This window comes from Cricetulus griseus, chromosome 4 (assembly GCF_003668045.3).
Source record: "Cricetulus griseus strain 17A/GY chromosome 4, alternate assembly CriGri-PICRH-1.0, whole genome shotgun sequence".
Classification (NCBI taxonomy): Eukaryota; Metazoa; Chordata; class Mammalia; order Rodentia; family Cricetidae; genus Cricetulus; species Cricetulus griseus.
This window is the reverse complement of record NC_048597.1, coordinates 219,129,552-219,145,912: the sequence shown is the minus strand read 5'-3', so window position 1 is coordinate 219,145,912 and position 16,361 is coordinate 219,129,552. Positions and strand designations below refer to the sequence as shown.

The 16,361-nt window shown below is 43.3% G+C and overlaps 1 protein-coding gene across 2 annotated transcripts in view; it reads left to right on the top strand.

The window, feature by feature from the left end:
• Positions 1 to 3,815: 3,815 nt before the first annotated feature.
• The window catches only part of Stac (SH3 and cysteine rich domain), a 125,102-nt gene continuing 112,556 nt past the window's right edge, over positions 3,816 to 16,361 (top strand). For both annotated transcript variants that reach the window (XM_035444611.1, XM_027414743.2), the window contains exon 1: positions 3,816 to 3,926. In XM_035444611.1, coding sequence (XP_035300502.1) covers positions 3,816 to 3,926 — 111 coding nt within the window. The remainder of the gene's footprint in view (positions 3,927 to 16,361) is intronic.

The following is a 16,361-nucleotide window of genomic DNA, read 5'->3' as shown; positions in this document are numbered from 1 at the left end:
TCATGACTGTATTGCCAGTATCCTTGTAACCAACAGGGTATCTAGTAGCTAGAGAAATAAGACAATAGGACACTGTTCGCTTCCCTAGCATAAATTTTCACCCAGTGTGGTGGTTTGAAATAAAATGACCCCCAAAGGGACTGGCACTATTAGGAGGTATGGTCTTGTTGGAGGAAGTGAGTCACTTCAGAGGTGAGCTTTGAGGGCTCATATATGCTCAAGCCACACCCAGTGAGACAGACTACTTCCTGTTGCCTTTGGATCAAGGTATAGAATTCTCCAGCACCACGTCTGCCTACATCCAGCCATACTCCCAGCCTCCATACTCCCTACCATGAGTATAATAGACTAAACCTCGGAAACTGTAAGCCACCACATCAATTAAATGCTCTCCTTTGTACAAGTTGTGGTGGTCACAGTGCCTCTTCACAGCAATAGAAACTCTAAGACACCCAGTCAGAGGATGGCCCACTTTGCCATTGATTATTTGGGGAAGGTACCATGACAACATGTCACTGGTTTGGAAGCCTAAGTGAGGTAAATGGGCTAAGGAGGGAGACTGCAAAGAGTAGTAAACCCTTGTAGATATATGTTGAAGAATAATAGATGACAAAAAATGGGATGATAAAAACTCATTAGGGAAAAGCCCAAGAACAAAGGTTTGATTTTGTTTGAGAAGACATAGGCAACTATTACCTGTAAGACATAGGAAGGATCTCCCTCTTTCTCTCTCCCTCTCCCTCTCCCTCTCCCTCTCTCTCTCTCTCTCTCTCTCTCTCTCTCTCTCTCTGTGTGTGTGTATGTGTGTGTGTGTGTGTGTGTGTGATCTGTGTGTGTGTGTGTGTCTGTGTCTGTCTCTGTCTCTCTCTCTGTGTGTGTGTGTCTGTGTCTGTCTCTGTCTCTCTCTCTGTGTGTGTGTGTGTGTGTGTATGTCTCTGTCTTTCTCTGTGAGTCTGTCTGTGTGTTTGTGTGTGTGTGTGTGTGTGTGTGTGTGTGATCTGTGTGTGTGTGTCTGTGTCTGTCTCTGTCTCTCTCTATGTGTGTATATGTCTCTGTCTTTCTCTGTGAGTCTGTCTCTGTCTGTGTGTTTGTGTGTGTGTGTCTGTGTGTGTGTGTCTGTGTGTATGTGTGTGTCTGTGTCTTTCTGTGTCTGTCTGTCTTTCAGTCTCTGATGTGTATGCATGTGTGTGTGCATGTGCATTTGTGTGCATAGATCAAAGAACAATTTCAGATGTCATTCCTCAGGTGTCTTCCACCTTTTGCTTAAAACAAGCTCTTTCATTGGTCTGGAACTCCATCAAGTAGGCATGGCTAGTCAACCAGTAAGCTCCAGAGACCTATCTATCTCTCCATCTCATCACTAGCATTAGAAGTGTGAGTCACCAGTTCCAGCTTTTTCATGGGTTATGGGACTTGAACTCAGGTACTCTTGCATATTAAGTTAAGCACTTTACCAACTGACCCATCTCCTCAGGCACCACAGCTACAATTTCTGCTAATAGACCAAAAGTCAGGTCCAGGGAGGTAAATTTCCTACAACCCCACAGGGTTGTACCTTCTTGCAAGGCTGAGGCAGAAGGTCCTGAACCCCAGGACAAAATCAAATCTTTGTTCTTGTGGTTCTTCTCTAGTGAATTCTTTTGTGGTCTAGCTAACTTCTCTTATTCATCACCTGACTGTGTGGTGACAGTCACCTCAAAAGAAAAAAGAATAGGGGATGAATCTGAGCACCTTGGTGTAGTGTGTACCTAACAAGTACAGGGGCTCAGGGTTTGAACACTAGCACCAAACGCTGTTTCCATTAGAAGATGGTATTTCTTATATCTTTGATTGATGTTATTGATAACTAAAGCTGGGCATTTTAAAACAAGAGGTAGCACCTTCAACTCTTAAAAAACAAAACCTAAAAAAGAATGACTTCTTATTGTAAGTCGGGGTATGCTATCCCCCTAGGAGTTCCACTTCCCAGGGATAGCCAAGGGCCTTCCTGTATTAGTACAGTCCACAGATCTATTCATATTTGCCAGAGTCCTGTACTGCCTGTACTGCCCCTCATAAGTTGGTTAACTCTACATGAGTGTACATGAGTGTGTGAGTTGATTATTCTCTCTCTCTCTCTCTCTCTCTCTTCTCTCTCTCTCTCTCTCTCTCTCTCTCTCTCTCTCTCTCTCTCTCTCACACACACACACACTCACTTTTCATACCCAGAAGAGCAGGTCCCACTGCTGTTTTCTTCATGCTATAGCAGTTTCTAGTAAACAATCTCCCACAGACACTGCCCAAGATCCATCTATACGGAGTTGTGCCCTCTGCGCTCTGCCTAAGGCCACTGGTTGGTGTGATGTCTACTTGTGAGAACTTCATCCCCATCCAGCAAATGTGGCTATAGTGTTTCAAAGAGGGACACCGGAAGTCTTTGAGGCTAACCAGCAGGGCTGGGTTGAGTCACAGAGGAGTTTGTAGCATCTGTTTGGTTTTAGGGTTGGTTCTGTCTTATTTCATTTTGTTTTGTTTTACGTGTAGCCCAGGCTAGTCTAGAACGCATCACTTATCCTAGGCTGGGCTTCCCATACCAGCCTCCTGGATTAAGATCGTGATTTTGGAGGTGAGCTGGAGGAGGGCCACAAAGGAGGGTAAACAGGAAGGAGGCCTTCTTTGCGCACGTGAAAAGATGACTACGAGCCCTGTTACTCTAGAGTCTAACTACAAAGTAAATTTAATTTTTTAAAGAGATAAAAATAAGGAGGGAATTTTGTACTGATTTTGGAAAGGCTTTTATAAATTTAGGAGTATTCCCTTGGGCTACGTACCCTGTCAAGTCTGTAAAACAAACCGGATCCTCTGTGCCTTGGTCCCGTAATGCTCAGTGTCTGGTGCCAAAAGATTGAGAATAGCAGTCCAGTTCACCAGGCTACACAGGTTAAGTAGCAAGCACAGCCCTGCGGCCCAAGGTTTCCTCTTCGCTTCTAAACCTGGCTTAGCTTTCAGGCTCGACAGTCCACATGGCATGGATATGAAAATCCCAAATCACTCCCAAGTCCCAGCTCTGCCATTTATAGCTGAGTGACTGACTTTAAGCAACCGGGTTCAAACCTCGGTTTCCTCGTCTATAAATGGAAGTGACAGTGCCAAACCCATAGTGAGCCTGGGAGGCTCAGCAAGAGAAATTGGGGACCAGGTGTCCCTAAACCAAGCATATTATCTGCCTGATTTAGATCAGGGCAGAACATTGGAAATTGCAGTGCCCATGGGTCAGAGGACGCCCACACTAGTCCCTGCTGTCACTGAACTATAAATTAAGCTAAGTGCCACCACATCTCTCTTCCTTCTCCTCTCTGGGCCAGGGAGGAGGGGTTGCTGAAAGTGGCCCATAGCACTTGTTTGTACTCGGTTTCTGTTCGTTGGGGGTTTGCGGAGCATTTCCCTTAGAACATCACCAGATCCTGCTGGATCTCTGGCACTGTCGGGGTGGGCGCGGCCCCCGCCCTCCCTGGGTTCCCCACCCTAGACCACGCAGCCCCGCCCCAAGCCGCTGCCTCCCGTCCTCCAGGGGGCCAGCCTGGGCCCACCCGCCTGCTGCGGTGGGTGGCAGTCACGACTCCACGCGCGCGATCTCGGGCGGGCGAGGTGGCCGCGGGCGCTGCGCGGGGCGGGGCGGAGGCCAGGGAGGTGGGCAGGACCCGGCCAGGCAAGGCCCCAGGGTGCACGCTGCTGCCTGGCGGGATGGACATCCCAGGGACCCAGCACTGAGCGAGCGCAAAGGCAGGCAAGCCTGCGGTTCCTCCCAGGAGCCCAACACCATTCCCGCGGCCACGATGATCCCTCCGAGTGGCGCCCGCGAGGACAGCGGGGACGGGCTGACCAGGGAGGCAACGGGCACAGAGCAGCCGCCCTCTCCTGCGTCCACCAGCAGCCTGGAATCCAAGGTACGGTGCGCCTGCCCTGGGGAAACACTTAGTCCCTTCTCCCTGTCACCTTTCCTCGGGGTCCCGTGTCAGGGAAGCTGGGACACATCCCCAGTGATCTGGGACCAGCAGGACCTGCTGCTTCTCATGCTAAGCCAGCTGCCCAGACACAAACCTTTGCAGCTCTTTGCCTTAGGAGCCCAGGCACTTTACCCTTACCCCGGTGCCCAGTTGGCTTCCTCGGGTAGGAGAGGGAGTTAGGATGATGTGTGCCCTAAATCTGCTTGTGGCCCCAGTGTGGGTGGGTACTGGTAGCTTCTGGGGGCAGAAAGACTGAGACAGCCTAGAGATATTTCTTTAGAAAGCTTGGGCACTCAGCCCACAAAGTATGCCTCATCCTGGGGTCTCAGGGACTCTTCGCTTACTAGGGTGCCTTTCTAACTTCAGATACCAAGAGTTTAAAGAAATGTATTAGGCAAAGAGAAGTAGCTAGGATTGTAAGAAAGTTAGTTTTCCCCACGTAGAAGTTGCTACTCTGTAGAACTTAACACTTGTCTTTTTAAGAGTCACACTAACACGCATACACAAAACCAAGCCGGCAGCAGGTCTCCTGTCACATTTATACTTCCTCTGAAATTTGCGTGGGTGCCAGGCACATGTTTGGAAAAACTGGAAGAGAACCAAGTAAAGCGTGGCTGCTTAACTGTGTAGAGCCAAATGGCAACCCCGCCGGGAAAGCAAACCTCCTTGTAAGATGGAGTTGCAGTTAGTTTCATAGATTCCTCTAAGTGGGGGCGGGGGCTCCTGGCTGTGCAGGGGTCTTTGTGAGTACCTGGGTGGCACATGGGAGGGGGGTGAGTGCTGCCTATGCCCAAAGGGATGCTGACTGAGACCAGAGCAAGGAAAAGTGGACCCTTGTGGTCATGCTGTGCAACCTTGGATGGTGTCACACAACTCAAGGTAGTAGTGATGGCCATGATGTTGGCAAAGTCCATTTCCAGTGTCAATAGTTAACCATCAGAGGTGGTGGTCTAAGACCAAAATCTGTGCACCAATTTAATTCCTGGCTAACTCATCTAGGCACTAGTGACAACTTCTCTAAAATCCAGTTGGAAAGGTAGACAAGACCATTTGAGGAAGAGGTAGGATTGCCTAACTCTATCCTAGTGCCTTGATAGAGATAGCCTGTCCCTGTGTGAGCTAGGGAAGCAGGATCCACTACACTAGATGGTCCTTACCAAGGCAGGTTTCTTATGTCTCTCTTCTACCTGCAACTTGATGGGACTCATTCTTGTCAACCATTGACCACCAGTCCTAGAGAGGCTGAGGGCCAGCTGCCACTTCCTGAGTGATCTGGAATTCTGTGGATGGTATGACTCAGAGGGAGAGTGAAAGTGTTTCTTTATGTTTTAAACGTGGAGTTGGGCCTGTCATCCTGCAATAGGTGTGTTCTAGAAAGGTCTTAGTCTTTGAGTAAAACAGCAGCATGACTCAAACACACAGCATGGGCTTGCTATTTATAGATGTCCCCATGTAAATCATCTGGCAAAGCAAAAGCCTTCTATGTAATGCCCGTAATTACCCACCAATTTATCCGGCTTACGATTCCACATCTGTAGACGTCCATTTTTCTCAACGTCATCCATGTGCCTGTTGTGCGTCTATGCATCTCAGTTTGCCACTCCACTGTGCTTCAGACTACCTATTAGCCAGTGGAGATGAGCTCTACAGAGCGGAGCAGACCCTGGGGTAGGAAACTAGATACTGAAAAGTGTGCTTGGGTGTGATTTTTTTTTCTCAAAGTGATATTTGTAACTGGATCAAGGGGGTTCACATCCCTCAAAAGAGGATGACCTGCTGGTTTGGAGGAACAGTGTTGTGGGCAGATGGCTTGGAACAGGAGCTGGTGAGAGAGACCACCAGTGCACACAGTGAACATCACTGTCACTGGACTTTAAGCAGCTCTGTGCCCTGAAGAAGAGAGAGCCTGCTGGAAAGATGCAGGCAAAGCAGGGTTGACTCTCTACTGGACTCTTCAGGAAGTGGTTGTATTGGCCAAAATGTGTACATTTCAATATAAGCAAAAAGATAGGTTTCAAATACATCCCCAAATGTCAAGTAAACTAAATGATGGACATGTTTGTCAGCTATATTAAATTTCAGATCCATATATCAAAAATATCACATGTACTCCATATTGTAACACAATTATGATATGGCAATGAAACACAATTTTTAAAAATATCATCTGGAGCCAGGCATTGGTGGTGCACCGTCTTTAATCCCAGCACTCAGGAGGCAGAGGCAGGCGGATCTCTGTGAGTTCGAGGCCAGCCTGGTCTACAGAGCGAGTGTCAGGATAGGCTCCAAAGCTACACAGAGAAACCCTGGAACCCTGTCTCAAAAAACAAATACATATACATATATATATATATGTGTGTGTGTGTGTGTGTGTGTGTGTGTGTGTGTGTATGTGTGTGTGTATACATATATATGTATACATATATATATATATGTATATATATATATATATGTCATCTGGAAGATGTATAGTGGAGGTCCTACTGGGCATTGAAATTTCTCTGAAAAGACTTTGTTCATATTTTTTAATTTCTCATTATACATATTTATTAATTTAATGTACATGTGGGCATGAGCTTGCTACAGTGTTTGTGTGGAGGTCAGAAGACAACTTGCAGGAGTCAGTTCTCTCCTTTCACGATGTGGAACCCAGGGTTCAAACTCAGGTCATCAGGCTTAAGGCAATTGCTTTTACCCACCAAGCCATTTCACTGTCCCTCAAAGACTTTTAAAATTACTTTCAAGAGATATGTTTTAGCTGGCCATGGATCTATAATCCTAGCAACTGAGAAGCAGAAGCAGGAAGGCTACATACAACATGAGACCCTGTCTCAAGAAAGAAAGACAGAGAGAGAATTTCTAAATATAAGAATAACAAGTGCTAGCTATTTGAAAAAGTTCAGTGGAAAAAGAAATAAAGAAAAAACAAAACACCCATTGATGGACAGTCCAGAAGCAAGCTCAGACAGCACTTTGTTCTCTGTCTTACCTAGTTTCATGCTTACTTAGTGGCAAGGACAAAGGTGAGTGTCCACTGAATGTTCCCTCTAATCAGATACAACCCTAATCTTCAACACCAGAAGATTCCACTGTGACATCCATTTCATGGCTAGAGCACTGGAAAGCTCGGAAAGATAGGTGACCTACCCAAGGTCATGCAACTCCTTCAGTGGCAAGAGCAGGACCTGAACAACTCAACCTTGGAATCAGGATTTCTGATCTTTACCTATCTCTTGCTTGTGCACTGCTTACATCATCCCTTTCTCCGTATATTGTAGAGATCAGAACCTCACCGAGACATCATTGGTGACACATTATTATAGTAGGAAATTACCAATACGGAGTCAGGTAGAAATATAAGGGTATTTAATAGGGAAAAGCCTTACTTACAGAGCGAACCAGCCAGCCGGTGGTAGTCTGTACAGCAAGAAGCAAAAGAGAAACCGAAACCGAAAACGCAGCCCCCTACTCACTCTGACCACGCCCTCACCAGCCTGCTCAGGTACCCCTGTAGCCAGCCCCTAAGAAGGCGTGGCTACAGCTTCCCCTACACATTATGTCTTCCATATCCTCTTCCTCCCTTGTCTTCTTCCTCTTTGTCTTCATCATCACAAACACATATCACCACACCTGCCTAGTCTTTGAATTACATTTATTTATTTACTTATTTTTTATGTGTATGCACAAACTCTTGCAGGAGTGCACACACTATGGCGTGTGTGAGCATCAGAGGAAAACTTTTTGGAGTCAGGTCTGTCCTTCCACCACGTGGGTTCTAGGGATTGGACTCAGATGTTCAGACTGAGACGTCTTGTCAACCCAGTCATGTCTTCTTAAGAAATGGGGCACGGGGAGGCAGCTTAATTAGTAAAGTGTTTGCCACACAAACATGAAGTCCCAAGTTTGGTCCCCAAAACCTGCCTTTAAAAAGTTAAGCACCATGGTGCCTGCTTGTAAACCTAAGGCCTAAAGAGGTAAAGCTCACAGATCTGTAGATCTCACTGGCCAGCTGGCCTAACCTACTTGGCACATTTTAGACCAATGAGATACTCTGCCTCAGAAAGCACATATGTTTCCTGGGGAAAGCATGTGTGCCTTATGTACGTTTCATGAGAGCATATAGCCCTCAAGGCTCTGTGATCTCACATTCTCTCTCTCTCTCTCTCTCTCTCTCTCTCTCTCTCTCTCTGTCTCTCTCTCTCAGAAGGACAGTAAGTTTCTGAGATGATGTAGCACAGATGCTTAAATAGTTATTGGCTGTTGGCTATGCTCCTAGTTAAGATCCCAGTCTTTGACTTAGGATCCCAGGATGATTTCCTCAGAGCCTCGGAGCCAACAATTCCTGTAAGCACATGTTGTCATGAAGTTTAATGTAATTGTATTTTTTTCTTTTCTATTAGTTGAGCTGAAAACTCTGAAAGCCACTAATGTGTGTCCCCTCCTCTATCTTCCCACTAACTGTTCCAGAAAGACCATAGCCTAGTTTAATTACAGCATGCTGGAAAGAGATCAATGGACCAAAGCGGGGTAAAAGCCCTCACCCCAGTAGTTGAATTTTTTCCCATTTGACTTAGTGGCAGCATAGACGTTTACAAGGGTCGAATGTGAGATTTTCGGCCATCAGGGACGTGACCAAAGGTCCCATCCAGATGATGAAAGGGATCCTAGGCTTTGAGGTCAAATAGACAAAATTCCAGCCTCCTCTCTGACTATACACAAGGTAACTCACTATCTCCAAGCCTGGGTTTGACAGTTAGCTTCAGATGTCAACATAAGCCTAGCATCAGCTAGGAAGGAAAAAACAAACAAACAAACAAAAAACCTCTGCTGAATAATTGCTCAGATCTGAGTGGCCTGTGGCCATGTTTGTGAGGTGTTTTCTTAAGTTACTAATTGTCCCATGCCACTGTGCATGATGCTATCCCTAGGCAGGTGGGCCTGGGCTATACAAGAAAGCTTGCTGAGCAAGCCAGAGGAAGCAGTCCAGTAAGTCGTGTTCCTCCGTGGTCTCTGACTCAGTTCCTGTCCTGGCTTCCCTTGATGATACACAAGAAATTCAATTTCTACTCAAAGGAAGACAATGAAGCAAAATGCATTTGAATCATTAAGGCAGTTAGGGCAGGCATAGCCTCCTAAGCTGAATCATAGGTATTGCTACATTTCAATTGCTTCTTCAGTCATTGGACTCTTCTAAGGATTATAGAATGTCCAAAAGAGCAATGTCCGTGTCCTCTGTCACCTCCCTCCCACTCCAGCCAAGAGAAGAACATCTGTATCTACTGTCTTCTTCAGATTTCCTACTGAACCAAAAAAATGGCTTTGGCAAAGGCAGCCTTCTTATAGTTCTCCATGTTGCTAAATAATTTAAAGCACTACTCGATTCCTGTGACCTCCATGCATAGAAAAATAATGGTATTCTAGGCAGACAACTGGAAAGCCAAATAATTTAAAGAAGAAAAGTATGCTCATCACACAGCCATCCAGAGATAAGGATTGTTCAATGTTTCTGCTCTGTTTCTCCCAAGTATATTTCCCTTCCTCGGTTGAAACACACTGAAAATAAAGTTGGAAATTTTCTCACACATGTATTATACCATTTTCTTCCACCTACTGTTTCCGGACACACTTTTCCATCTCTGAAATCACTGGTATAATATTCCATTTATCCCATTTCCTTGCTCAAGTACTTTGATTTTATCAGCTCCATTTGCTTTTCACATCTAGGTTCCTTCCTGGCTTTCACACATTTGAAGACTATTAAAACCTGCACCCTGATGCATAAGCATTGTATATATTTGTGTTTCGAACCATTTCATGAGAAATTCCTGGGCCTGTGCATTTTATTCTCAATGGTACAGGGACCTTGAGAACTCCTCTGTCAGCCTTTCTTTTGAAACAAACTTTCCATTCAAATATAGCATCCCAGTAAAAGGTGCACAAAAGAGTAGCACTCAATGAATTTAAAATAAAAAAAAAAAAACCTCCTTGTTGTGGCTAACCACTATATAAATTACAAAATAGATTGTGACTCATCCCAGAATATCCCATATCCTGCATGTTCCCTTCTAGCTAGCCCTCCCAAAGATGAGCAATTTCCTCACTCCTAACTAAGTAAATTATTTTTGTTTGTTTTGGAAATTTTGACCAATACATCCATCAATGTGACCAGCTAACTGCTTGGTTCTTCCACTCTGCATTATGTTGGGCCACTTTGGCAGCCATGCTTTCATTTTCAGTGTTGTGAATCATCCATTGTAAGAGTAGAGCACAATTGTCTGCCCATCTCACTGATGAGAGAGAGCTATGTGGGTGGTCTCTTTTGTCAGGGTGCTCAGAGCAGTATTGCTATGATCACTCTTGTACATGCCCTCTGTGATGGGAAGAAATGTATCTGTTAAGTTGTATCTATGGGCAACATTGTTGATCATAGTGTGTGCATATGCTCGTGAGATACTGCACTGCAGTATCCAGGGTATCAGTACACATCCCAGGCAGCAACATGTAACAGTTTAGTCACTCAGCACTCCCACAATTCAGTATCATCTGTCTATCCGATGTTTAGACCGTGTCATAGGTGATTATTTGCACCACAACATATTTTAATTTGTAATATCCTCAATGGTAAATGAAACCAGTGGGTTCTCATGGGGTTATGGGGTTACATATACATTTTGTGAAGTAGTTGTTCACACATCTTATTTACTTTTCTGTTGGATTGACTTCCTTTTTGTTGGAGTCCTTTACATATTCTTGGTATGAGAAAGATAGATGTAATGAATGCATTTTCTCATACTCTGATAAAAGGCCTCTTAGTGACTTCGCAGAAATTCTTGTGTGTGTGTGTGTGTGTGTGTGTGTGTGTGTCTGTCTGTCTGTCTGTCTGTCTGTCTGTCTGTCTGTGTGTAATTTCATCATTTTCCCCCTTCCCTTTCTGCCCTCCAAACCATCCTTGCTAATGTTCAAATTCGTGGTCTCTTTTATATTAGTTGTTATTACAAGCATGTATGTGTATACATCTATAATATAATTCCTGTTCCTAAGTCTTGGGAATCATTGTAGAAGAGGGAACAAAAAGATTGTGACAGCCAGAGGATCAGAGAATTTTGTTGTGAGGTTGTATCTCCTAGGAATGTCAGAAGCTGTGCTGGTAAAGTCTCTCCAACATGACAGACTAAATATGAGCTGAACAAGAACACCAGCGATAAACATGCTAACATGGGCAGAGAAAGCTCAAGAGACCTTAGCCCCACACAAAGAACAGCATACAACTAAGAAATGCTGGCAGCAGAAGAAATAGCCTCTGCCTGGGAAGAGACTACATTTAGAGTTAGAAGACAAGGTCTCCCACTAGCTTGATGCTCACCATGTAGGCTAGGCGGGCTGGCCGGTGTGCCACAGGGATTAGTTTGTCTCTGCTTTCCCAGAGCTGGGTTTACAAGTATTGCAAATGTACCACACTACATTTGCAGGTCTGTTTGCTTGTTTGTTTTGAATGGATGCTGGGTATGCAACCCAGGTCCCTATGAATCATCTTCCCAGACCCTTAAAACAGAAAGTTAGTCTCATATGGTCCAGTTTGTCAAGTCTTCTCTTCATGGGTGTACTTGCTCAGAATCATGAAGGTGTTCTCCATGAAGTGTTACCCACATAGCTTTCACAGCTAGATTGAAATCTATCGGTGGCTTCTTCGCTGGTATGGTATAAAGTACAGATCAAAACCTGGTGATGACTGTATTGCCATCTACCCTGAGCAGTTCCACTGTGGAGATGTAAAGCTCACATCTTTGTCCAAGTTTGGCACTGTCTCAAGCATCAGGGCTTCATTATCGCTGACATCTCTGGTTTTGGAAGACTGAGCCCTGCAGCTTTGTTCTTCGCTCTCCTTTATCAAATTGACTTGTGGAGGGACACTTTTGGCTCTTCACATTTTAGGATGAATTCTAGAATCACAAAATAGGATTTTGATGGGGATTGCAGAAAATCTGTAATACCTATTTTGAGAGAATGGAATTTATAATATGCAATTTTCCAGTAACATCTCCCACTCCTGAGTTCCAAGTCCTCAGGATACCATTAGTTGAGAAATGAATTTGTTAATTTTCCAATTTGGGGATTCCTAGAGACAACTTGTTTTAACATAAATTTAAGCCTCAAGTCTATGTGAAGACAAATCTGTGATAATGACCTCCTTGGGATATTTTTTTTTTTTTTGGTTTTTTGAGACAGGGTTTCTCTGTGTAGCTTTGGAGCCAATCCTGGCACTCGCTCAGGAGACCAGGCTGGCCTCGAACTCACAGAAATCCGCCTGCCTCTGCCTCCCGAGTACTGGGATTAAAGGCGTGAGCCACCAACGTCTGGCCTTCGGAAATATTTTTAATTATCAATTTTGCCTACCTCAAGTCTAAGCTTTCTTCCCCATCATCCTAAACTGAGAAGAAGTTTGCTTTGGAGTTCATCTTCTCTTTCTTTCCTAGGTTGCCCTCCAAAGAGCAATTATCAAAACTCATCACTCCATATTTGTTTGTGCTATAATGTGCTGACTCAAATCTTGACACAAATTATAGTCACTGGGGAAGAGGGAACCTCAGTTGATGAATTGCCTCCTTCAGATTGGACTATGGGAAATTTGTGTGGCATTTTCTTGATTAATGATTGGTGTGGGAGAGCCCAGCCCACCATGGATGGTGCCACCCCTGGGCAAGTAGTCCTGGATTATATAATAAAGCTAGCTGAACAAGTCACTGGAAGCAAGACAGTAAGCAGCATTCCTCCATAGCCTGTTTCAGTTACAGCCTCCATATTTCTTCCTTGAGTTCCTGCCTTAGCTTCCTTTCACAATGGACTGTGATGTGGGAGTGTAAGCCAAAACCATAATGTATGATAAAACACAGAACATTAAATTTACCATTTAAGCATACAGTTGGGGCCATCATGTGTGTTCACATGGTTGTGGAACCATCACCACCCATCAATCTCTAAAACTTTCTTTCCTCAATGAAACTCTATACTTGATCAACAATGGTTTACCTAGCATCCACCCGCCCCTAAGTTCTACTCACGTTCCTTATAAATTTGCTGTTCTGCCTATTCTGAGTAGCTTTGTAATGTTGACCCTTTTGTGAATAGCATGTTTCTCTTATATAATGCCATCAAGATTACACTATATTGTGTCATGTTTTGAGAATTCCCTTCTACTGAGGGCTGAATAATATTCTATATTTAACACACACATATTTATTCTTGTATTAATAAGGCTTGTGTTACCTTGACCTTTTGACTATTGGGTATAATGCTGCTTGCTATGAGATGGCACACCCAGAATCTGCTCCAGTTCTTTGATTCTTCTTCTTCTTCTTTATATAACCAGAAGTGAAATTGGGGAAACTCGTAGGTACTTCACGCCTAGCTTGCTAAGGGATTGTCATAGCGTTTTCTGTGTCGTTTTAGTTCCTTCTCAGTGTACACAACAGAGCTGGTTTCTCCACCTCTTTGCCAGTGCCTGGTATTTTAACATCTAGTTGTTGTTGATGGTCTTAATGATTTTAAAGAGGCATTCTGTTGTGATCTCAATCTTTGTTTTCTTAATGTCTGGTCATCCTCCGCATCCTTCCATGTTTTCATAAATTGTTTACACATATTCTTTGGGGAAAGATCTAGTAAATGCCTTTGTCCCATTGTTTTAGTTGGACAGGTGATTTCTGTGCTAGAATTGTGGTATCACATCCTTCTAAGTCAGCAAATTTAATTAAGCATGCTAGTGAATGCCTGAAATCCAGCACCCAGGAAGCTGAGGTAGGAAGCAGACTATATTCAATATCTGCCTGAGATGAGGAAGGAAAGCAAAAAGGGGGGGGGAGGGAGGAAGGAAGGAAGGAAGAAGGAAGGAAGGAAGGATAGACAAGCAAATTGGAAGGGCAAAATAGCGTTGATTTTTATTACTGTTCTAATTACATACAATTCTGCTATTTGTCTTCTTTCCTTTGTAAATTAGTTAATGCCCTCGTCCCTTTTTTACCCTGCACATACATTTCCTATCTATTTCAAATCTCTATCTGTACTGAAGCAGGGTCTCCATATGCACTGCAGACATTGTCTCACACCGCCATTTATCTTTCAGTTTTGTTTATTACATTTCAAAATAGATTTATTTTATCACATAAAATGTCTCAAGTTTATCTATGCATTCTTCTTTTCATTTATAGTTGGGAAAGCCTCTCTCATTCTGAGAACAAAAAACACTAATCTATATTTCTATATTTCTCTGTATCATTACCATATAAAGCTTATTTTTAACACTTTATTAGCCATCTTGGGTTTATATCATTCATGGTAAAGTATGAAATAATCCCAAATTCCCAAATGATTACCCAGTATCTTAAAACCATTTGCTGAATAATTTATTCTTTTCTCAATGATTTGAGATGGTACATTTATTATGTAATAAATGGTAATATGTACTGGATTCTCTTTTGGAATCATCTGTTCTGTTCTGATGACTTTAAAATGTGTCCTTTCATTTAGTACTGCACTATACTTTAAAAAGGGCTTTGATGGGTGCTGCAGAGATGGCACGGTGGCTAAGAGCACTTGTTCTTCCAGAGGACCTGAGATCAAGTCCCAGTACCCACGTTTGGCAGCTCACAACCATCTGTAACTCCAGCTCCAGGACATCTGACACCATCTTCTCATCTCCAAAGGCATCTGGACTCATAGGCACACACTCACACAGACTCATATACAACAATAAAAATTACAAAGCTAAAATAGGCCTTGATAATTGATAAGAGATAAACGTCTTGGAGTTTTAGTCATTTAGCTGCACTTGCCTTCTTGTTTTTCTACCAAGTTATACAAATATCTTTTTTTTTGAAGTTTTGGGGCCTACATATACTAGGCAAATGTTCCACCACTGAGCTATACCCTCATTCCAAAAATAACATGTTGGCTAAAATATTCTTTATGGGAAAATATTTAAAATCCTTTCTTGTTTTTTTTTTAAAATAAACCACATGCAATCACTATTTATAGGCACCCTGGTGTGTCACAATTCACTAGAACTCCTTATCCTGCCCAAACACATCTTAGTACATTAAAGAACTGATAAAGAGATAAAGGGGTAGATATGTGTACTCACATTTAAATTTTATGTGATATGTGTGTGTGTGTGGGTGTATACATACACCCACACACACACACACACACACACACACACGCATACACTGGAATCACATACCACATGGTAACTCATAAATATGTACAATTTAGATGTTTCATGTATCTAAAAAAATTAAAGAATCCTAATATTTTTAAAGTAATTGTGTAACATGTCAATTAGTATCTCAGTGAAATATTCACAGTAAGGAGATTTTTATTCAGGAATGTAGTGTATTTATTTAGTTTTGAGATGGTTTTATGCCTTTCAGAAAGTATTCAATATTTCAAAAAAATATATATGTACATACACACATACATACATACATACATTCTAGTGGTTCTTTGTCAGGCTTTCCTTGCCAGGTGTTTGGTCCAAGAACACAATACCAGAAACTGAGTGATGACTTTGCAAATGTCAGGAAGGTACTTCTCATTGCTATGAAGTAGGGATTTCCAGGGTAAGGGCAGAGGCAGACCGGTGAGGCTGTTTCCTGGTTTAGACATGGAGCCTTCTAAATGTGCCAGCTGGGGGGAGGGACAGTTCTGGGGACCTCTTTTATGAGAATACTAGTCCTTTCTTGAGAGTTCACTTCCAGTTCTGTCCTTATCTCCATGAAGTATTGCCTCTTCCTACCATCCCATTGGTAGGCTTTAACAAGTGAATCAGGAGAGGACATGGGCACTAACACCCCAGCGCTGAGTATTTCATACTCTGAGTTGGCATTAGGAACCTTCTCTTGTATTTTCTAAAGCTGGCACATAGGGAATTCATTGTTTTATACACTCCTGTAATCTAAGATCTTTTGGATTCCCTTTCTTGATTTCTTTCTTTTTTAATTGTACATGTATGTGTGTGAGTCTGAACGTGTGCATGCACATATGAGTGCAGTACCCATGGAGGCAACAAAATAGCATCAAATACTCTGGAACTGTAGTTACAGGTGGCTGCCAGACAACATGTGGATGCTGGAGACTGAATCTTGGTCTCTGTAAGAGCCGTCAGTGCTCTTCCCTGCTGAGCCATCTCCCTAGCCAATATTACACATCTTGTTCATTAACCGACACACTTATCGGACATAAAAATGGCCAACCTGTGCATGAAATGGTGCTCACATGTCTATGCATGAAGTAAATGAAGAAATGAAGCCATAACAAAATGCCAAAACCTTAAGGATGGCTATTGGTATAGGACAGGAGGCAGTAAATAAACACTGACAACGA